Source organism: Anopheles ziemanni, chromosome 3 (assembly GCF_943734765.1).
Source record: "Anopheles ziemanni chromosome 3, idAnoZiCoDA_A2_x.2, whole genome shotgun sequence".
Taxonomy (NCBI): domain Eukaryota; kingdom Metazoa; phylum Arthropoda; class Insecta; order Diptera; family Culicidae; genus Anopheles; species Anopheles ziemanni.
Window position 1 is genome coordinate 42,688,914 of NC_080706.1, and position 22,590 is coordinate 42,711,503.

Consider the following 22,590-nt stretch of genomic DNA (forward strand, 5'->3'; position numbering starts at 1 on the left):
CTGTGTATGATTATTTGCGCGTTAAGGTTCCCAACCGTCATTTCCATTTGAACTCTCTGTCTGGTAGTGCGAAGGCATTCCTTGGTCGCAATCCATCAGCCGCTTTGAACTCATGATGATCGTACGCAATAAACATCGGAGTGGTTGAGATCAATGTTTGCCCCCGACCCAACAACCCCGACCCCGAGGGAAGCGGTGGTCGTATGTGCCAAAGTATGGAGGTCGTGTATGTGCGCACATACAACTGATGCCCGATAAGAATAAACAAAAGCCTGCCAGCTTCATCCCAACCACAGGGGGTTGGGTTATGCAAAAATGGAAACAAAACAACTGCCCAAGGAACACACACACATACAGACACACATCATCTTTCAGAACATCAGCATGACATAAGCCGCTGCCGGGATCGATTTTCCCTCATTTCTATTAAGGGTGTTTTTTTCCTTCTACTTTTGCCGGGTTTTCCGTTCGTACGTTCATTAAATGAATGTTGAAAATAGCGTAATAATCGTTGATGCACCGACCTCACCAGAGTGGATGCCTTTTAGCTGCACCGGCAGGTGTCAGATCGGATACAAAACGCGGCATCAGCAACTCTACAGCTCCCTCTTCCTTTCGAACGTCATCCCACCCCTTGGCTAACCACCTTTGCTCTGCAGTGTGTTGCATTTTGCAGTGAACCGGAGCGTGTGCGGCATCGGTACACGTGCTTCCGGCAATTTCCGGTCGATCGATTGTGTCACCCTTTCAATGGAAACCCAATGCTGTCAATAGGATGGATTTAATATAAATTTATTTTAAAAAAACTGAAACTAAAATTGTACACGTGCTTCAAAATTGTATAATTATATATAACCTAATGCATGATCAGCTACGATAAGTTGGAAAAGGAAAATTCATCAACCAATTTTCTAATTGATTTCTTCTGAATTCTGAACGAACCTCCTTCTTTCGGCCAGCAAACATGTTAAGCTTGTGTGCGCATTTACTTTACCATCGAAAAGTGCTCGGAAAACCTTTCTAAGTTGGGATGCATTGCGTCACCTGATCGGAAGCGACAGGAATTGTGCAAAGTTGCTGTAATACTTTTTTCCGCTTCCTCTTGGAGGTTTCTGGGTGGCCACTGGGAAATGCGCCCGTTCCATAACCATCACCCGCCCGAGGAATGCATTTCCCTTCGAGGGCTTTCCCGCCTGAACCATGGCTGCCAAGGTGGCAATAGCTGCTCCCAACCATCACCAACACCATCGATCCACTGTCGATTAAAACCCAGCTAGAGGATACGCAACACCCCCTTGTGGCGAGTGAACGAGGAAAAAGCTTCCCACTAACATGGGAAATGATTTCAACTCGTTTTCTTTTTCCCCATTTCCCCCATTCCCTTTTAAGGTGCCTCAGTCGACCAAAACGCAATCCGCCCGCGGTCATCGGCACCATATACATATTGACGCCAGTACGTCGGGCAGGCCGGAGCCTATTGGCTAGTAGTTGCGATTAAAAAAGTAGTTGCCAGGAAAAAAAGACGGCATCAGCCGATGGAAGTACGCAAAATCGACTTCCGGCCCCATGGGCGCATGGGAAGAGGTTATCGCTCACAGGGCGACGTGCGGTCGAGAATGGCCGTTGCATTGGACGTGTGTGCAACCCTATGATAACCGCAACTGTACAGTATTTTGTCCTCTCGCTGGTCCTGCGATCCTATTCTCATCCACACTGATGTAAACAAACGTGCCAAGTGTTTGGACGAGTTTTAGCCAGGATGGTTAGATGGATCCCTTGTCCGCACAGACTTTCAATAAAGCTCGTCTACAGTTCATAGCGTACTAGCTTCATACTACCTTCTAGTCGGGCGCCACCTGATCCAAGTACAAGCCATTGTAGGAGCTAGTGTTCACATGAGCAAGACATTCTGTCGAGTCGATTAAAACACTACCACTACCGGACCGGCCATTTTGACTGGTTTGGTACCTTCCTAATGCAATATATTTTTAAAGGTGAAACGTTTGTATTGAAGTTGATGCATGACTTTTACATATTTATTCAAAATTATTTATTTGTTTATTCTTACCAGTCACTCTGGGCTTCACAAGACGAAAAAAGATATACACACGCATTATATGAAACATATTACACCGTTTTCGAGCCCAGGTAAGCATCGTTCAACTGCTTCTGTATCACTGTTCAAACGTAAGTAAACATTTGACGTCCAAGTAAAATACTGTTGCCTATCTGTGCATGGTCCAAACGTAAATGAATAAAGTTCAATCGCAACGAAACATTTGATGCATCCAAGCGGATACGTTTACATGATAAAGGTTTAAATTCGTTTTGTTGATTTCATTTGCAAAGACCATTAGAATAAAAATAAATATAATTTATAACTAATTTATATTTGTATAATTCAGTCACATTAAAATTTTATGATAATCTGCATTCGGCGTAAAAAATTCTTGATCTTATTAAGAAGTCGTTTTACAGTTGTTGTAAGTTTTCGTGGATTTCGGGATGACATTTTTTCATTATTTTCGTCTGCCATGTTCGTCAATAACTCACTTGAATGATTAAAAAAGCTCTTTGTGCTCCGCGTCTAATTATTTACCATAAGATTTCCTACTCAATGATTGTTTTCCAACGATTGTAAAAAGCGATAATAGGACAAAAAACGAATCCGGGCAATATTAACGTGCACTGACACCGGAGGCATCAAATGTTTCGTTGCGTTTGAACTTTATTCACTTACGTTTGGACCATGCACAGATAGGCAACAGTATTTTACTTGGACGTCAAATGTTTACTTACGGTTGAACAGTGATACAGAAGCAGTTGAACGATGCTTACCTGGGATCGAAAACGGTGTATATGAAAACACTAGGCACATGAAAACGGGCTAGGTATATGAAAACGTAACTTGGTCAGGATATGAGGTATATCAATTTAATCTTTTAGTAACTTAACTATAACCCTCACATCAGCCGTCTTTCGACGATTTTCTACGGATTCGTTTCACCCATCGGTCTGTGGAAGGGTACCACCGAACCGGCCCAAACTCTACAATAGAAAGGACTAGGAAATGTTCATCCCTGTGAAGTCGAAAATAACAATTTTTTGTTGATATGCTTAATAAAATGCTTTCAGCAACACCACCGGGCCCAGTCGTTTTGACTGTTGCAATAATGCGAGTGTAAACTAAAATATTTAGAAAAATAAAACTTTATTGCTTATTGTATTATTCTATTATTATCTTTTGTAAGAATTGGCAGTGCATAATGAATGCTCACGAAGTGATAATAACATTTTTTATAAATTAATTCTTAGTTCATGCTCGCATGAAGCTCGAATGACTAAATGAAAAAGGAAAGGGACCAAAGAAGACATCAGTCATCCAAAACATAAATGAATGGTTGAAATTATGTAAACTGCGGGACGTAAGATATTCCATTCACCGAAGAGACACTGTGGCCAATGGTGTTATACAAAATTGCTTTCCAAACATTCCCTGAAAAATACAAACAAAATGGGATCTCGTGAGCTTATTTCTTCTCCCTGATAAAAGCTGTACCAGAGGGCTGCGTAGTGGCCGGAAGTGATGTGTCTACATGAACGCTGCCCGCAGCTCTACTAGACGATACGTGACGTCGGCATTTGCGCTAATGAATAGATAACCCATAAATATATTCCCGTAATTAAATAGCTATATTCGGGAAATCATTTGCGTTCCAATGTGTGTCTGTTGATGCTCTTCAAATGGCTGTAAACAGGTGCAGGCAAATTGGCACAAACCGTCCAGCCGAGTCCCACCTGCGGCAGGTGGATGAGAATGGTTGCAGGTGGGCTATCGGTTCAGCATCTGAGTAACGTTATCTCTGGAAGGACGCGCACGGTGTGATAAGAAGCGGAAATTGCTCGTGTTCCACTTCTGCTCGTGCGGCGTACCCCCAAGTATCTGGGCGTAATAATTATTATAATAGGGAAAAGGCGTAACATCAACACCGAGTGCGGGGTGGTAGAACACACTGCCGTACCAACACCGTAAGCCTGTCATATTACCACTCCTCCCTCCGGCCCGTTGTCGATGTGGCCATTATATGCCAGGGTTATCTGTCCATCATCTATACGTTTGCTCATCTGTTAGCTCTCCCAAGGTTTGACGGTATAGGCAGCCCGATGCCGGCAACAGGACGACGTCCTGCCGTCTATTTGCTCCCAGATGTCGGTTGGTTGACAGACAATGACAATGTTTGACACGCATATCATAATGGCAATGGCTCCACCGAAGGGCCGATGTGGACGGCATTTAGTTTATGACTCTCCTTTGGGGTCGTTGATGGTTCATATGGACTCGATCTGAGCCAAGTCGTCCGCCAGGTCCCCGTTGATGATGCAACTCAACTGGCGGTCAATTATTCAACGGATTCGTTTCATAATTCACACCGTAGTTATACGGTGCTAACCCGCAGTACCTTCGTCTGCTGTTCACAACAGGCCGACATTCCCCCGTTGGGATTAAAACCATGACGTACACGTGGTACCTCGCATTGACATTGAACATTTTCCTAGGGCAGAGGAAAAGAAACTATGGTCCAATTGGAAAAACCGTCAACAAGTGGCTCGACCGTCTCTCGGTGGCTATTCGTCAGTGATTTCTCTACACCCTTTCCCACCGATGCCATGTCACGACCCCATAAGCGTGCAAAGTTTTTCTCCGTTCCATAATCGTAAATATTCCTCCACTCAGGTGCTGTTGTTTCGTCTTCTCTCCCTCTATCGCGACCTGGTCGAAGAAGTTGCGAACGAGAATCCTGTCCGCTGGTGCCGGAACCGGGGGATGATCGATCGATGGACGTGTGGTGTACCGTTTCTCGCTTATCGTCGACAGCCAACGTTGACAGTTCAGTGTAAGGGACGCAGTGTACACGGGCCCGGGCACTAGATACACCGGCTGCAGTAGCAGTAATCTGGTAGTGCGTTCTAGTGCCGGAGGAAATGTGTGTTTCCATTTCGAAAGTACAACCTATACCAAGCGAGTGGAAATTGTTCGCGTAGGAGACTCGGGGTGTGAACTCTTCGTGCCACGCCGTTTCCGTGCCCCTGCTGTATGTACTCAGCTGGTGGCCGGCGGTAGTTGTCGGCAACTACGACGATCATGTTGTGCTTCGTGCAAGGTATCGCGAGTATGAATCACGGTAGTACCGGTTCTTCGATGGCACGTGGCACCAGCAAACTCGGTTCTTCCGAGGCATCCTCAACGTCGTCCGCGTCTTCATCCTCGCCGGCAGAGAAACGTCTGACTAAGGCACGCCGGCTGATGCTCCGGAAGTCCAGGTACCGAAAAGGAGGCAAAGATGATTTAAACTCCTGGATGTGTTGAAACATTGTTTGATATATTGATAAGAGAGTTAATGTCTTACCACTCTAAGCCATCGCTATAGAAATGGTCTGTAAGCTTGTGGGCATGTGTTTAAAATTGCTGGGTTTATTTCAATTAGAATAGTATCCGTTTTCTTAAATGGTTAAACATTCCCAAACGAAACGAATTCCTCAAGTATGTTGGATTACTCAAAAAGAACCGAATTATGGCGATAATTCGCCTCGCAACAAAAAATAAATTATACAGATTTTTGTATGTAAATTAAATGAAAAATATCTTTGCCAATTGAAAAACTTCAAAAAACTTGGAATCGATTTTTACTCATGTGTGTACAATTTTGTTTTGTAATTTGTTACACCAATAACATTAAGTATAATGTAACTATCTCGAACGGTAATGTTTAACTCTGAAGCTGCGCGAAACTGATATCATCACCATCTATTTGCAACTTGTTTGCAGATATTCCGGATTTCTTTCAACGCAGAACTCTAGGCCGGTCACTCGTTAATCTCTTGATTAATCGCGTGCGTAAAGTATGGTCCAAGGTGAAATTCACCAACCTACACTTTTTTTCTATAATCCCACAGTTTCCATGGCATGCAAATTTCGCTTTCGCTTTCGTCATTCGTGTAATGTGAGACTAGCATACTCCTCGGAAAACGTGTGCCGACCGTGTCCAGTCGCTAGTCAAATATAGGTACAGCCGGCGTGCGGACACACGGTCATACAAACCGACGATGGACCACCGTGAACCATAAAGACTCTGACCGATCCCATCCCCAAACACCCTGCGCTCGATTTTGCGCTTTTTTCCGAAACGATTTTCTTTCGCCGCTCTTTCAGCTGTCACCTGCGAGTGGTGTCTGTCATGGCGCGTTCTAGTTACACTCCGAGGGTGAGGGGTACACGTGGTGGGGAAAGCCGGCCCCATGGGGCCAACAGTTCCCTAATCCTATTACGCCGTGGTGCGCCACTGCAGCACCCGGTTGCACCTCGTGCACGTGCGTTTCGCGAGGAAAAACTAGAAGTTATTTTTAAAAGAAGAAACCCGTTTGCATCACGATGCGTAATAATAATCATCGTATGGCACATGTGGACGTGTCGATCGATTGGGGACTTTTCGTCTTCGGTCGGCTGCGTCGGGTTTGGCAACGTGGAGAAGTTTCCCGTTTGGACAGTTCATTGCCGCGGCCTGGTTTGAAGTCGGTCTAGGTTACTACTACCAAATGGCTGAAGCTTAAATATTCTTCACAGCAACTCCAGAAGCGGAATGGGGTAAAGGCACGGAATAAAATTACATCATTTGCATGCCTGTATATTTTTTTTCTCCCTTTTTTTCTTTTTCATTTTCTCTTTCGTTTTGCTACTATTTACCCATAGCCGTGGAAAAGTGTTTGCTCGAAAGCTACTTCTCAACACGACGGCATGCTGGTAAGCGATAGTAGAACATTTTGAACGGCGTTCTCCGTCAGCCTACCATTTGCCAATAATGTAAACCATTCGCTCGTGCCATTTTATTCACACGCATTTTGTTTGGTAGGTTTCAAGGGTATACATTAATACCATAAACTTTACCCCGGCAAACAGCTTTCTGATTAATTGTTATTTTTTTCCCCCAGCCTTATCAAATACCGAATTTTGCTGATGTATTTCCTTTCCATTTTCCACACTTCTCTCGACAGGTCTGCCAACAGCGTTGGACTAGGGACGCGACCGTTGCCGCTGTCTTCCACGATAGAGCCCCTCAGCAGCGTGGATACCCCCGGGCAACCGGAGGGTGCGGCCCATCCGAATGCCCTCTCCCGCAGCCCTAGTCATACGACCTCCAAAAGCGATCCCAAGTAAGTGAGACATAGCGTTCCGTGTGGATTACCTGGCCCCGCTGGCGAAAGTAGACGGCAGACACCAATTTAGGGGCACATCTGGGTTGAGTCATTGCGGTGTCTCGTTTTGAGTCTTATCTTGTTGGCATTTGATTTTGGGAGGGTGAATCATACATTTTGATAACCATCTGGCGCAACGACTGTGATCTAGGATGACTAATATTGCGGCCACCTGTGTAGAAAGACAAACGATTAAAAGTAGCTTCGTGGTTGCATTGGGCATGCAAAGTCTCTAGCTTCTTCAGCAGGGATTTCCAATCCTCCACATTGGATAGATTGTCTAGAATGATTCAAAATGTTACCAACCGTATGATTATTATCGACACAACATGTGACGACGACTGACCAAACTGAATCTCTTTGACATCACTGTCGTCCTAATTTAAACACAAATAAGACGCGTTATTACCGTTGAAATAATACATATTCCAAGCCGCTATGTCTCACGACGCCATAACAATTTTCTCGAGGCACGAGGACAGCTTCATTAGCGCTCTTCAAACATCGCTCAGTATTTTCTGTCGTTATCACACGCATGTCGGAAACGGCTTTTGTTATCAGTCAAAATGTCTCCACTGCTTTTGTCTGCATACTCCCCCCCACAGCCATCACAGGCTTAGGGCAACAGGTGTTCGACCCAGTTACTACGCACCTGGGGCTGATGTTTGATGCTAATCACTTTCCAGGCCCACCGGAAGGATAGATTATCATTATCTGTTTTGCTGAAACCGGTTACCGTCTGTTTAACACCGGAAATCCATTGGAGAAAACGGAACCCGTGAAAAAATGGCCACTCTTATCGATTGTGCTGGCGTAGCAAAGCACGCCAAACGAAGCACGAGATCCGCTTGGGCTACGTCAGTTGTCTCAGTGGTCGGTCCCGTGCACATCGAACAATTGCCGGACGCACGGAACTCGTGACATTCGTGAACGATTGCAATATCATCGCATTTTACAATGCCGTCTTAATAGTGCCACAAATAGCATTGTCGATTCGACCCCGATAGGATCGATGAAGAGAACACTCCTTTAAGGCTAAGATAGGCGAGAAATAAAAATGGTCCATAGAGTTTCCACAGCGCAGCACAAAAAATGGGACCAAGCGATTAGCGCAAAAGCACACCTTTTTTTTGGCAAACCCCCTCGTGTTGTTGCTTATCGGGTGTATCGGACAGATTACGCCGTGGGGTAGAAATAAAACACTTCCGCCTGGTTCATCGGAGGTTGATCGGGCGGGTGAAAACAAAATGAGTTTGCAAAATTTAACTTCACCAAAAAAGGGATAGTGACTTTCAGTTTTGCTTCTGGGGGTGACAATCAGTTTTTGAAAAATATAAAAACCTGGATTAGAAATGTTATGTGTGTGACTGTCCATACATCATGAAGGTTACACGTGTGGGGGATCGAAGAACGGCATAGGATGCATAAAGAGCTGTGCTCCGTTTTTTCAGTAGACCAACAGCCTAACATCGCATTGGGAATTTGGCCAAGATGAGCCCTATGAGAACTTCCATTGGCGTCCATCGAAGCATGAAACGGTACGTGCGATAATGCTGCTCTCCTCGCACGATAAGATAATCCTTATCGAACGCAAGAAGAAATTCGAACTGCGGAGGCCTAGGGCCGTTGCTTGCACCCCTCCCCATCCGATAGCGATAGGAATCGGCACCCATTTCTTACCAGATCATCGTACCGAACCGGCGCAGCTTTCGAAGCTGACGCTGTCAGTTGTCGAGTAGCATTAGGTGCGTTCGGAGGCTCCGATCGTTTCTCTATTTGATTCATTTGTACAATTTGTACAGTTGTTGTTTCAAGATCGTTGTGTTGCTACCTCTCTGTTTTGCCTCGAAAGTACCTGCTCTGTACCGTTTGCCGGGTTGTGGTGACGTGCACGCAGCCGGTGAAGATACTCTACCCGTCAGATGTTGTTTTACCACTGGAACACAAACCAACCGCAAGGAACAAGAGTGAAAGGGATTGTGCGTGGCATCTCGAACCCTTCTCTGGATGAAACAGTTTGTCCATGGGTTTCAAATCAACCGGATGATCCGAACGTTTGAACGATCGAGTAACGTACGCCTTCCATTTAAAGCTGCTGTATCGCGATCTCCGATGCGTCAAGCGTGAGAAGTTCGTTCCGTAGTCGTGCCGGTTTCTGTGAGTTTCTCGAAACATTTCCGAATAACGAAGGCACGAGGAAACTAATTGTTGGCGGCGCTTGTATTTACACCGAAATGCGTGTAGCCTTTGCGAGATGGTGACTAGGTGCGCTGATGCAACCGCGCAGTGTTCCGTTGCCAGCGACATGAACTGAACCGTAGTACAGCGAACGGAGGTGATAGAATATCTATTATACACAGCGGCTCGGTACGCTAGTTTTATCTTGTTCCATTGCGTCTGCGTCTGGCGGACAGCCCGTCTACACACGGCTTAGTGCGTTATCAGTGAACTTCAGTTCATTTTCTTTTCCTCCGCACAGCATAACAGTTGGAACAGCATAACATACCCTCGTGCTCGAAGTTAGCTGAAGTAAACGAATAAACAGTTAGTTTTATGACACAAAGAACTTACCACCGTCAAACGCGTCGATGAAAGTTGTACAGCCCTGCCTCGTTCTTCTCAATGTGCACTGCGCGAACGTCAATACACGGGATTGAAACACACAGATGCTGAATGCCTGCTTTGATGATCGTGGATTGTCGTGTGTATGCTGCCGTACGTTTGTTGATGTTCTGCTCCCATTCTGCTCGTGTGCTCCGTGCATTTGTTGATTGAAACGGAATCCGGACGGGCGCAAAGGCAGGCACTTTGTTGTGAAAGTGATCGCACCGGGCCAAGTAAAGACGGGCGGAGTGAAATTGACATTTCTCATCAGACAGAATAGATCGATCGTCGTCGAGGCCGTTTGGTTCTTATCGGAACCGGGGTGTTTACAACGCACAGGCCAAACCGTACGTGAATGTGAAAGACGCGACAGTTTGAAGTCGTTCTGTGTTCTTGTAAAGAAGTTGCGTTTCGTAGTTACGTTAGTTGTGTTTGGCATTTGCCCCGTGGTTTGAGACGTGATCTCGTGTGGTTTGTGACGATGCAAACCACATAAAGCCACAGTTTAGAACATTCCGAGCGGGCACGACCGAAATCAACAGAGGCATATTATCTGGCAGCAACCACGAGAACGCGAAAACAAACAACGGCAACGAGATGCCTCTAACACCAGCGTACTCTACACCGAACATCGTCTCAGGACCGGCGGACGATTCGGACGATGGGGTGGTGCGCATGCGGAAGCACAGTGCACTCTATCGGTAGGTGATCTTAGGGGTGCCTCTAGGACGGGTTTCCCAGAGGTTCGACGTTTGCCCAACAAATGCAACGGACCGGGGTTGGGTTGTATTAACTTATTAATTGGACACTCGAATACATTCCACTTGTTTTCAACCGGTTCGCTTTTACACACTACGAGTCATGTCAAAAGTTCAGTTAACCTTTAAGCTAGGTTTGAGTATAGGGAATTTGAATGGGACAATTCGTCTTATATTCAAATAAACGAAAAGTGAAGCGGAGAAAATTAGAAGAGAGGTTTAGAACCAGCATGAATATATTTTGAAATTAAGTGTTCAAAAAGCAGAAACAATATTGAAACGTTTGTTCAAAAACTGTGTAGAAACTGAATTGGGCATGATGTTAAAGAAATAATAGATGTTCATTCGAGATGACAATAAAAAAAACTAAAACTAAAACTATAAAGATTCGGACTAACAAACTAAAACTATAAAGATTCGGTTAAACTATCCATTGGCAGAAAAACTGCAATCTTATTTAAGAATTTAAAAAAATAAATTGATGGTATATACTCCCAGGATGATTAAAGTAACCTCTGGGCAAAAACAGATTTAAACAATTTACTCTATGATCGAAGGTCGTTGTAATAGGCCATCCATATTCAACACACATGTCAATCATGCGAAAAGGAAATAGATTTATTCGATATTGGCGGCGAAAGAAAAAAAACAATCAGTAATTAACTAGTCTCGGTGCTTGGTCGTTTGATTAAGAAAAGTTAGAAGTTGCCTAGCACACGGCCCCACGAAACAATTTAAAGTGCACCATCGCGGGTCAACACACAATCGCTGGCAAGCAATCAATCATGCCTCCACTCGTGAGCAGAGGCAAAAGAGGTGAATAAAGAAGGTGTGTTCCGTTGGCAAAGCACAATCCGGCGCCCACCGGACGACCTCGATTGTCACGTAGTATCGGCACAAACCGGGGGAATTTCAGATCCTTGAAATTAGCAGCCAAGGCAGTCTGACTCATCGTTGTATGTGTTAATATGTTTGCTAGTAGTACAGCAAACGTTAACTACCAAATTTTCGCAATTATATTGGCCATCGGATTTTAATGTGTCTCTAAAGGTAGTATTTTTTAACAATGTATTAATCAAATGTAAAACTGCAATAATCTAATTAGATGGACATTAACTAGTGGCGACACGCCAGAGACATGGAATCGTCAACTTAAGGTTTTGATGGGTTTAGTAGCGAATTAGTTTGAACCCCGTTTTAAGACACAAACAGTGAGTTTTTCCAAAACTTTCAAACAGGTGCATGATATGATACTTTATTGATCCCTTGGCTTATCGCAAGTTTGTGCTATCAAATCTCAATTGCTTTTATGGTGCAGAGAGGCATTCGTTCCTGCCCTCAGTTACTCAGTTACTGGCTCTTTAGCCTCTTCAAATAAGCATCTAATGATGTCATAAATGTTACCGAATAGACTTTAACGGCTACAGCAACGAAAGGTATTTGTTTAATACAGGATTCCAAGAACTGATTGCACCATTACCGGATGGTTTTGATACAAAAATCTTGAAAGGGGTTACCGGAACCGGCTCTCGATCACCCAACAGTGGTAACAGCTGCGCTTGTTATCGGTCACACTACATTAATGGGTGTTGACGGCGGCTAAAATAAGTACGCTACCCCACGTACATTCTGCTGGTAAATATTTATGACACATTACACGGGGTTTAGCAGCGGTTTGTTCTGTTTGCGGCGTTTGTGTTCGGTGCACTTTTCTTCCCAATGGTGCCTCTCTCTTCGCAAAGAGGACCAAAGGACCATTCGGGTGGAATATCGTCAACAACAGCAATAATCAGCATGTTAGTACGGTGGCACGCAAACAGCCGAAAGCACACCTAGTCTCGACCGGGACATGGCTTGGATGTAGAAGAGGTGTACTAATCAAATGCAAATCGAATGCAAATTGAATTAGTTCATCTAGTGGGAAAGGGAAGAGGAGTAGATAGTTAGTTCTTGTACTAGGTAGGGTGCAATTGGGGAGCAGCGAACAGCTGTTCTTGATTGGCGTAAGGTTACATCTATGATATATACCGTACAAGACCTGATACCGCACCGAGTGCATCAATTCTCACTTATAAATAATTCATACCTCACTTGTGCAGAAACAATTGCACCCAGAGCAATTGATTTAGGAGCGAATCTTGGGGGAAAATAAATTGCAAACCCTGCCCCGTGCATAGTGCATCTGCTGCGCCGTGGTGCAATGCAACCGAAGAAACCGATCGTTTGCCCCCTCGATTGATCTTGACCTTCGATTTAGCGAGCGAGGACACGATAAGTCAACTATAAGTGAAGTTTCCAATTGTTTCCCTGCATTAATGACCTTTCTTTCATTCGCCCTCCCCCGCCTGTTTGCAGATCCCTCAAGTCGCTATCGCCGTCGGCCCGATCGTCGGCCACCATCCGCAGCTCTAGTCCACATCCGCTGAAGTCGTTCAGCAGTACGCGCGACACGGTCGATAAGCTCGAAAAGTCCGAGAAACACCACAAGAAGAAGGAGGGCGGCATGTCATGGGAGCAGAAAAAGTTTGCCCAACACTTTGCCCAGGTGCCGGACGAGGAGGCGGTGCTAGATTGTAAGTGAAATGAGCACGAGGTGCGGAAGTAACAGACCTATTATAATGCTAGAACGATTTGGTTTTTTTTTCGCGGTAGACTTTTCCTGTGCTCTGGTCGGTGATATTCTGCTCCAGGGATATCTGTACATTACGCAGAACTACTTCGCCTTCTACTCGAATGTGTTCGGCTACGTGACGAAGGTAATTGAGGTGCTAAATCGAACGGTGCGGTTTTAAACTGATCATCTTTATCGAACTTCCGTTTTCAGCTTCTCATCCCAACCGTCTCAGTGTTGGATATATCGCGCGAAAAAACGGCCTACATGTTCCCGAATGCGGTCGGCGTAAAGACACGCGATGACCGGCACGTGTTCGGTAGCTTCCTGAGCCGGGAGGCTGCCTACTACCTGATGTGTAGCGTGTGGGAGCGCGCGACCTCGCCGCAAAACGGAGATTCGTTCAGCACGATCCAGCACAGTCGGTTGGCGCCGTTGCACGCGGAGGGTTCGGAAGGCTCGCTGGACGAGGACAGTAGCTGCTACGATGGCAACGAGAGCTCGTTCCATGGCAAGGACGAGATACCGGACATGCTGGATTCGGGCGACTCGAACGAGAAGCAGCTGAACGCCACGGAAGGTGGCGGCACCAACCAGTCCTCCGATGGTAGGTCCTCTCTCTTGCCTTCCTTCCAATCGCAAGAGAGTTATTAAAAATCGAGTATTCTCCCTCTTCCGCTCCAGATTCCGTTACACTGCAGAAGCAGAAGAAAATCAAAAAGGAACTGCTGCTCAAATCACCGGCGATAGTGAAAAGCCCCGCCATGCTGAAGGTGGCCGTCGCAGCCGGAGCCCTCGAGGGTATGAAGGGCGAAAAGTCTATTCCCATGCTGGCGGCTAGCCTCGCTGGAGAGCCCGGAACAACCCGGATCGTTGGGTCCTCCTACGGTGGTGACCATCCGCTGGCTGGTGGCCGCAGTGCTGGCGGCAGAAGTAAATTCGCCATGTTCAAGCAGAAACTCCGGCACATCCTTCCCTCCGATTTTGGTATTATACACATAGGATTAATATTAGCTTTCCTGCTGGCCCTATTTTCCTGCTTCCTGGCCTACAAGATACATGTGCTGCAGGCGCGCCTTGCCGCGCCCCGCATCCGATTGGTAAGGGATCACATCCACGGTACCCTTTCGTTTTCCAAGAGCGTATGATTGAATGCTTTTTGTTTTCTCTCGTCACTTCAGGGTGATGATACGGATTTCTATCTCGATGTGCTCCGGTGGCAAAAGCGGTTGCATAGCAAAAGCAAAGAGGAGGCCCAGATCGTACTCAACACCAACCTGGAGCAGATCATTCGGGTGCGCAAGAGCTTGGAAACGCTGTCGCTATTGATTCAAGATACACCCTCACCGTTGGACGGAAGCGGAGACTTCGGTCTGCTCGACGAGTCCGAACGAATCGGGTCCATGGCGATGGCCAGCAGCAGCATCCTGGAGGACAGTGGAGGCAGCGTTAAGCAGCAGTACTTCCACGAGGACGCCACATAACCAGCTTAACCCGGTGTACTACCAGCATGTTCCCTTCCTAGATAGCGGATTGCGCTTTTATGGGAAACTGTCAGCGTTAGGGAGCAGAACCGGAGAGAGAAACAGAGAGACAAATACTGAACGTGGATGGATGGGGATGGATAACGAAGTGGTAAAGTGATACGGTGGAGCGTGTGCCGGTGCAACGGTGCACCCGGCGCCAGTGCGCGCATGTGTGATTTTGTACATTTAACAAAAATTTCGTTGTTGACGGTAATTTATTATTTTTTTGTGTGAAGATTACTTTGATACCTAATTTAATGGAGCGGACTAGAAAACAGAAAACAGAAAACGAAACGAAACGTTTCGAAAAAGATTAAAAACAAGAAAAATAAGAAGAAATACAGTACGACATACAGTAAGAATAAGTTATACGGTTAAGAGTTCTTAAAGAAAAACAAAAACTGTCTTACATAAGCATACCGGTTATTTTGTTTATGCAGGAAAATGGGTTACACAAAACAATACACACGGACACACACGGGAATGGAATGTTCATCGTGAACATGCATTTAAGGCAATGAGGGTAATGGAACCGTATATTTATGCTTTGTTTTCCACTATATGACAAACTCCAATGGAAGATGGTTTAAGAGCGTTAGGCAGATAGGAAGTCCCTTTTTTAAACAGTTACAAAAAATGCCAAACAATTCATAACGTCGAACGAAAGCTAAGGAAACACCAACGCATCCAAGTAAAAGCATCCATCGTACGACACGTTAAACGGGCAGAATCCATCTGCTCCGGTCGTAGACACGCAAAGTAGTTCCTTGCCAGACCCTCAGCAGAAAACCCGTTAGTTAGCAGAGTAACGACGCAATGCGCAAATATTACTTTTTTACAATTGCCTTTTTTCCTGTGCCGATGATGAAAGTGCGATGGCGTGAGGGTTATAGCACGTTTAGTCAACCAACCAATCCATGCGGCAGCGTTTGCTTTTGCGCTAACCCCTTCAACAAATCCCGCCGCAAATAGACAAAATGTTTATACATATAAAACCTACCCACGCAGGACAGACAGACACAACCACACATAGTTACCTCGGAATAATGTTCGCCCCGTTTTTGCAAGAGCGTGACATAGGAGGATTTTTTTGAATCATTTACCTCGAGATATGGTACGCCGATTAGAAAATTTGATACAAACGAAGAACCAAACAAATGAACAAAAAACAAAAAACAAACAAACAAACAAAAATGCATCCTTGAAGAACACGGAAATGGATCGAGACAAGGATGGGGGTTTGTTCAACCATCGTAGAGAAACGTGAATTGTTCAGAGCTTAGGAAAATTTCATTTACTTGGTTGTAAACTCAGCAGTAACTGTGACCATATTTTTTTCATTCTACCCCTGAGCTATGGTCAATTTTGTAATATAAAACTATAATTTCCTTTAGCATCGCGATAAACCCTTAAATTGTGCGTGAAAGTTAGAAATAGAAGACACAGAAACAAATTAGGAAACACTACTCAATCCACGGCTCAGCCCGCAAAGAGCCTAATCGGTGCCATACTGATGGCGCTAGTGTGTCCCAAACACGTGTTCGAACGTGGATAAACGGCGCACAGCATATAGAAGGTTTAGGGCTTTCCGTTTTAAAAATTGTAACCTCACCAGGAAAAGTGTCAATCTTCTTAAAGCCCGGCTGCCGGATGAGTTTCACCCGAAGATTTGGTGCGCACGATTGAAATTGTTCTTATAAAGAACTGAAGTAAGTTTACATCATGGTCACGGTGCGCATCTGTGTTTGCGCATTTTAGGACCATAACTAGAAAAGAAGCTGCCCTTGATCATGCTCCAAGAGTGCTTTTATAAGTACTAGCCCCTTGTGGGGTCAAAGAACAAGTAAAAATTGTGGTCCCGATGACCGAACCGGCACAATACGGCGCACAATAACGATTCTGCATTTTGGTTCGGTTCGGTCGGACATTGCCTGCTCGTTTTGGGGGCCGAACAAAAGAAAAAAGAAGAAGAAGAAAAGGATATATAGAATGAGAAGAAGACCAAAGGCAAAAGAAGGGACTTAATTTCGTTGGAAGTGATCAAATCTAGTGATTTAGAGTGGTTTAAAAACAGGAACTAACAGGAATACACGAAAAACAAATGTGGAAAAAAAAAATACAACTGACTGTGATATGTATGCAAATACATGGAAGCAAGGAAGCAAGCGATCGTATATAGCGAAGCTAGAAAAAAACACTAACAAACAAGTCAGTCCCGCCTGAGGTCAATCCCGGTGTGGGGATGGTATGGCATAATCCTCTACGAACAGGAAACCAACGGAACGCCTAGGAAAAAAAGGGAAAAGCAATTAGTGAGGCATATAAAAATTACAGAATGCAATCTAGGGATCGAAAGTAGGCTTTAGGTATCTCGTTTTTTTTTACATCTATGTCCATTCGGGTACGGCTTTTCACGGTCACGTTTCCCGAAGCAGGTGTATTGTATAATTACCGATTGATTTAAGTACCTCCCTTCTGTTTCTCCCGACAAACACACACGCTTAATCCTGGAGATCCGTATCGGTTTTGTTAGTTTAGGAGGGTGATCCTTGCTTTTTTTCTATGTTGACGGTACGTCGTTATGCAGTAGGATTTAAAGACAAACGAACTAATAAAACCCGTAACATGAGCTAAACTAGCTTTTGGGCTTTTGATGAAAACATTTACAAACATTATCCGAAAAAAAGCGTTAAACACATGACCCATTTTGTTGCTTTAAGTATGTTGCACTTGGATTCAATCACGTGTTGGAATGATCAACAATCGGTTTCCAGTTAGATCGCTTGACCCATGGCGGCATCTTTCCATCACCAATCACATTAAATGTACATTTATAATGCTCGTTTTCAACATCAACGTTCGTGCACAATAAAAGTATCAACATAATATTACTTAAAATAACCCCATACGATCTTCTCTAGATCGCACGTGTCGCAACCTTTGCCACAGTTATTGGTAGTTGGAATGGCCCGTGTCGGTGAATGACAGACAATAAAAACTATGTTCAAATCTCGCTGTTGCGGCAGCATTTCCATCGCAAGTGATAAACAGCCCATTGATGATGGTGTCAACAAGACCACCATCGGAAGGCCCGCATGCTAATAATTGGCTCGACAATAGGTTCGTTTCACTTTTCATCATAAGAGAGTTTGCTTTTTGGGATGCAATGTGGCGGTTCAAACTGCAGATGTCTGTGTCATTTGAAAATGATATCGTTAGCCAGCAAGGTACAAGACGAATTGCTTTATTATTTGAGTTGCAACCAATTTGATTTATCATTATATAATTATAATGAGAAACCCATTTTCGTTCAAATGCACTTTTCAATGGATGCTTCCAGTGGACAGAGTGCAGAAAAAACTCAAGGAATTTTTGCATGTGTATCTCATTTCTTAAAACTTTCTTCCCGGTTTTAGAGCGTGGTCCGCTTACAGGAAGGAAAATTAAAATGTACCTAAACGTTTCCTTTTGCCATCGACTGTGGTGCATGATAACGGCTTCACGATGGCGTTCGCCCGTTTGAAAAATTACCCCACACATGAGCGACAATGCGTCCCGCGCGGAACTGGCAAATGATGACACTTTCGCCAGCATCCCTTACCGGTTGCAGGTGTTCGTGTGTCACCGCACCAACAGGTCATTAGATAAGAGATGAATTCTTCCGAACCAACTCCCCGACACTTGTTCAGCACGAAAAATGTGGTTTATAAAAGCGTTCGCACGAAGGAAGCTGACTACCTGACCGCAAGGTGTCAGCCAAGACTGGACGCGCTCGCGTATCGAAACACTCTCCTCGATCCCTTCTCGTGGTATCATTTGGCAGTGGACTAGTTCCACCACCACACGGCAGTAACCGGTCGCGTCCGTAAAGGTAAACCCCTGGGAAGAAAGGCAATTTCACTCGCGCTCTTGTTGTGGCTGGTCGTCACCGTCTTCTTCGTTGCCGTTGAGCGGTCAATTTCTCTTTTGGCGCATCGCAGCACAACACAGCTGTGTGATAGTGGCCTCGCGCTAACATTTCTCTTTCGTTGAAGTGATCATCCCGTGGTCCGATCGACGGTTTGCCAGAAGTTGCTGTAGCGAAAAGGATTCGAATCTTTAAGTTCTTTTGTGAAAATGGGTCAGTCAACAGTGTCTTTACGGTGCCGTGTACCAACGATCGCTGACTCCCTGTTTGTGGTGGGTCTACTCCTTACCGTACTGAATGTGGCAGAAGGACTCACTGTAGTTGAAACAATAGAGTCAACTGAATTCCCACAGCATTGGGAACCTTCATCGGCTGCCGAGTTACGTTCTGTACTAAGATGTAAGTATAAATAAGTGCACTAGGGAAATATGAAAACGAAGCTGGAACGAAATTACGCTGTGTTGATAATACTGGTTTTTAGTAATCGATGAATAATGTGAGTGTGTGTGCTTATGTGACGTGAGCATGATTCATAGTTTTGCCCAGCAAATTTGCATAATTATGGGTCTTTCCGAAATCATAAAAAACCTTGCAGGTTTATTTCGTTATTGAATATATTGTTGAATATTTATCGATTACCTTTTTTAATTTTCACTCGTACTCGTACACGTACGTTTTTATATAAAATCGGCGAAATGAAGCGTATTTGGTAGATTTATAAACTATTTAAATGTTGTACTATGATCCAATAATCTTTTGCTTTAAAATTAAACCAGATGTTTTTAGAACCGCTTTCAAATGATTCAATGTAGTGATTTTCATTATCTTCGCACTCCAACATGTTCCTCCTACATATTCCTTTTAGTCAACTTAAAAAATAAAGATCAACGGATTTTAAAATGATGATGATATGATAAAAAGGATCCGCATTCTTAAATATTGCATTGTTCAACAATGTTTACAAACTAGTTTCGCTATTCCCTGGTGTTGCAATTCTACAATGTTCAGATTTTTCCATTCTGAATTGCAGAATACTAAAAAAAGAAGTTAAGGGTGCTTCATTAAATACCCTTCTCATTTTTCCCATTTATTTCCCCAAATTGTTCAAACAGCATTTAGCAGAAATGCCGCACCGAAAAGTAACGGAAATCAACTGGAAGGGAAACAGCTGCCCACATTTTCCGCCGCTCCTTTCGGTTCGGCCAATCCCTGCAAGTGTCGGAGTGGGATTTGTAGCTGCTGCCTTGGTAAGATAGCTTTCCGCTACTGGATCATAGAACTAACCTATCACTTACCTGCCTTTGTCGGCTTACCTTCCACAGGAGTATTCAGTATGAACGGGTGTGCAAACTTGACCTACATCCCGGAAGACTTTGCGTTCGAGTTTCGCATGATTTTCAACAACCGTGTGCTGACGAAGAACCGCATCAGCGGCAAGAACCCGAAGCCGATTTGTGTCCATCCGCCGCGCTTTGATTTCATCGAAGTTTGCGCCAACTTCTACGATGTGTACTTTGTCGGGCGGAACATGCACGTTTGCTTGGAAATGAACGGAAACTTTGAGGGATTCGAGCTGTTCAACAGGTGCGTTGTTGGAGCTTGATTGTTTCACTGTCTCGAGAGAAACCTTGGATATTGTGATAATCATATTTCGTGCTTGCCTTTGATTCAGATCGTTCAACTGCTTGCGAATAGGCGACAAGGGTGTGAAGATTTTGAAGCCTGGTGAGCAGATCGGCGGTTCCGTCAATCCGTCATTGGAGGCGGAGATCGACTCCGGGGACGATATTGAGGATTACGATGAAGCAGTTGTTTAAGCTTGTTCGAAAGGCGTTCACTCGCTGTTTCACATGTGTAAAATTAAAACTGTTTAATAAATTATTTCACACTGCAACGCATTTCGGTAGCAAAATGTTTTGATTCACTTAGTTTAGCACACTCTGATTGGATACCAACAGCCGGTGCTAACAAAGCACATCGAAGAGGTTAATTAGCCGCCAAATTGAACCAAAGTGCTGGCGGCTATGTCGTCTTTGGCGGCTGTAGATTCGTAACCAAATGACAGTTGGTACGCAGAGGTAAACAAACCCGAACACGACGGGATTACAAAACACCGGGTTTTTCAAACCTCCACAACGATGGCTGTTTTCCTCAAAACACTGAGAACGCACTGTGATAGAATATTCAGTAAAAGATCCACCCCGCTTCCGTCAGCCCTGAGCAGTTTTCAATTTACTACCAGGGTAAAATGTGAGCTCGACACAATCACCGAAAAAGAAATCACCGAGAATGGGTTGAAACCGCGCAAACATCGTGGTCGTATCAAGTGCAACAACATCGCATTACCGGCAGAAATACACGATGCCATCGTCAAGAGTGCCAAGGATTATCCGATTAAAAGTCTGATTAATGATGGCCAGCGGTTGAACAATTGCATTCGATCTCGTAAATGGTTCCCACTCGACGACACGGTCGCTGGCCGCCGAAAGGATGCACCGAGTGAACGCGAAGTGCCCAGCAGTGCCCAACGCCAGAAAGCGTCCGTTTTCGATATGCATGACACCTATAGCTGTCTCACGCAACTGATCGGACGATCCGATGCTGAGTACGCGGTGCTAAAACGAATCTTCACCGAAATAAGCCAGCGTGATCCGGAGCTCCGGCCGCGCAGTTTCCTGGACTTTGGCTCGGGTGTCGGTACCGGCACGTGGGCAGTCACCCAGTTCTGGCGGGATCATCTGTTTGAAATTCTATCGGTCGATAAATCGCGTCACATGAACGACCTGGCCGAGCTAGTCCTTCGGCAGGGTGATTCGAACAAGGCGACGATGGTACGCAACGTTTTCTATCGACAGTTTCTGCCGGCCAATCCGAACCGAAAGTACGACATAGTGCTGAGCTCGTTTTCGCTTTTCGATCAATCCACCCGTCGAGGTCTTTTGGAGCTGGTCGATCAACTTTACGCCACGTTCGACAAGTATCTGATCTTTGTCGAGCAGGGCTCGAATGCGGGATTCCAGCTGTTGGATGGTATTCGCAATCACATCCGGAAAAATTACAACGCGGATGATTCTCATCTGTTCGCTCCGGTAAGACCTCGTTGCTCTCTCGCTGGAGCCAGCTTTAAATTCCGTTTTCCATCCTCAACAGTGCCCCCATAGCTTACCGTGCCCTCGGATAGCGGCAGATGATGGAACACCGTGCAATTTTGAGGCCACATATACCCGCAACTTCCCGTCCGGCGACGGACATCAGTATGGCAGTATCCTCTACTCATACCTGGTGTACAAGAAAAACCCTCCAGATAGTGCCCAAAGGTTTCCGAGGCTCGTACGGCCAACCGCCGTCCGTTCGAAGCATTGCGTTTGTCATGTTTGCGCAGCGGATGGGAAGCTCCGTGACGTTACCTTTACCACCGCGAAGCATGGACAGTAAGTGCATCGAAGCGTCTAGGGAAGAGATATTATACGTGAAGCTAAAAACAAAAACACATTTCATGTTTAATTTACAGAGTTATTCATCGGTGTGCGAAGGCAAGTCGATGGGCCGACCTGCTCCCAATGCACGTTGAATGGGAGGATACAACCGAGAGAGAAGACGAGAATACTTAGCTGAAAGGAATCACCTTAAAATATATAAAGTAGGAAATGAGTTACAGGAGCATAAGGTCCACTCTGTCCAAGAATAATTTGAAGGAGCATAAAGAGAATATCGAATGAAAATGTTTGACATTGCAACATTAATGAAACCTTCAACCATTTTAAGATGCACTTAAGTTTCATTCAAAATCATCAGGATTAACTAATATAAAGTTTACGGCTACGAATTGCAGCTTTTAAAGATTGGATTGGTTTTGTCACATTCGAACATTTCAATTTACGTGTTAATTTTAATCGTTAGTACAAACTCTCTTTCTACGCAAAAAAGAACAAG

The 22,590-nt window shown here is 44.8% G+C and overlaps 3 protein-coding genes across 3 annotated transcripts in view; all 3 read left to right on the top strand.

Moving 5' to 3' along the window:
* Positions 1–15,458, top strand: part of LOC131284771 (uncharacterized) — a 33,075-nt gene extending 17,617 nt beyond the window's left edge. The window contains exons 6-12 of the mRNA XM_058313629.1: positions 3,369–3,377; positions 7,051–7,209; positions 12,969–13,186; positions 13,266–13,369; positions 13,438–13,831; positions 13,909–14,324; positions 14,406–15,458. Coding sequence (XP_058169612.1) covers positions 3,369–3,377; positions 7,051–7,209; positions 12,969–13,186; positions 13,266–13,369; positions 13,438–13,831; positions 13,909–14,324; positions 14,406–14,708 — 1,603 coding nt within the window. The 3' untranslated portion in view covers positions 14,709–15,458. The remainder of the gene's footprint in view (positions 1–3,368; positions 3,378–7,050; positions 7,210–12,968; positions 13,187–13,265; positions 13,370–13,437; positions 13,832–13,908; positions 14,325–14,405) is intronic.
* Positions 15,459–18,866: 3,408 nt separating this feature from the next.
* LOC131284772 (uncharacterized) lies at positions 18,867–20,474 on the top strand. The gene is made up of 4 exons (XM_058313631.1): positions 18,867–19,056; positions 19,770–19,904; positions 19,980–20,241; positions 20,330–20,474. Exons 1-4 carry the CDS (start codon positions 18,867–18,869, stop codon positions 20,472–20,474), a joined length of 732 nt encoding a protein of 243 aa, XP_058169614.1.
* Positions 20,475–20,778: 304 nt separating this feature from the next.
* On the top strand, positions 20,779–22,268 carry LOC131289036 (methyltransferase-like protein 17, mitochondrial). Its single transcript, XM_058318232.1, has 3 exons — positions 20,779–21,746; positions 21,808–22,088; positions 22,169–22,268. The coding sequence occupies exons 1-3, from the start codon at positions 20,796–20,798 to the stop codon at positions 22,266–22,268; spliced, it is 1,332 nt and encodes a 443-aa protein (XP_058174215.1). The 5' UTR covers positions 20,779–20,795.
* The last annotated feature ends 322 nt before the right edge of the window (positions 22,269–22,590 follow it).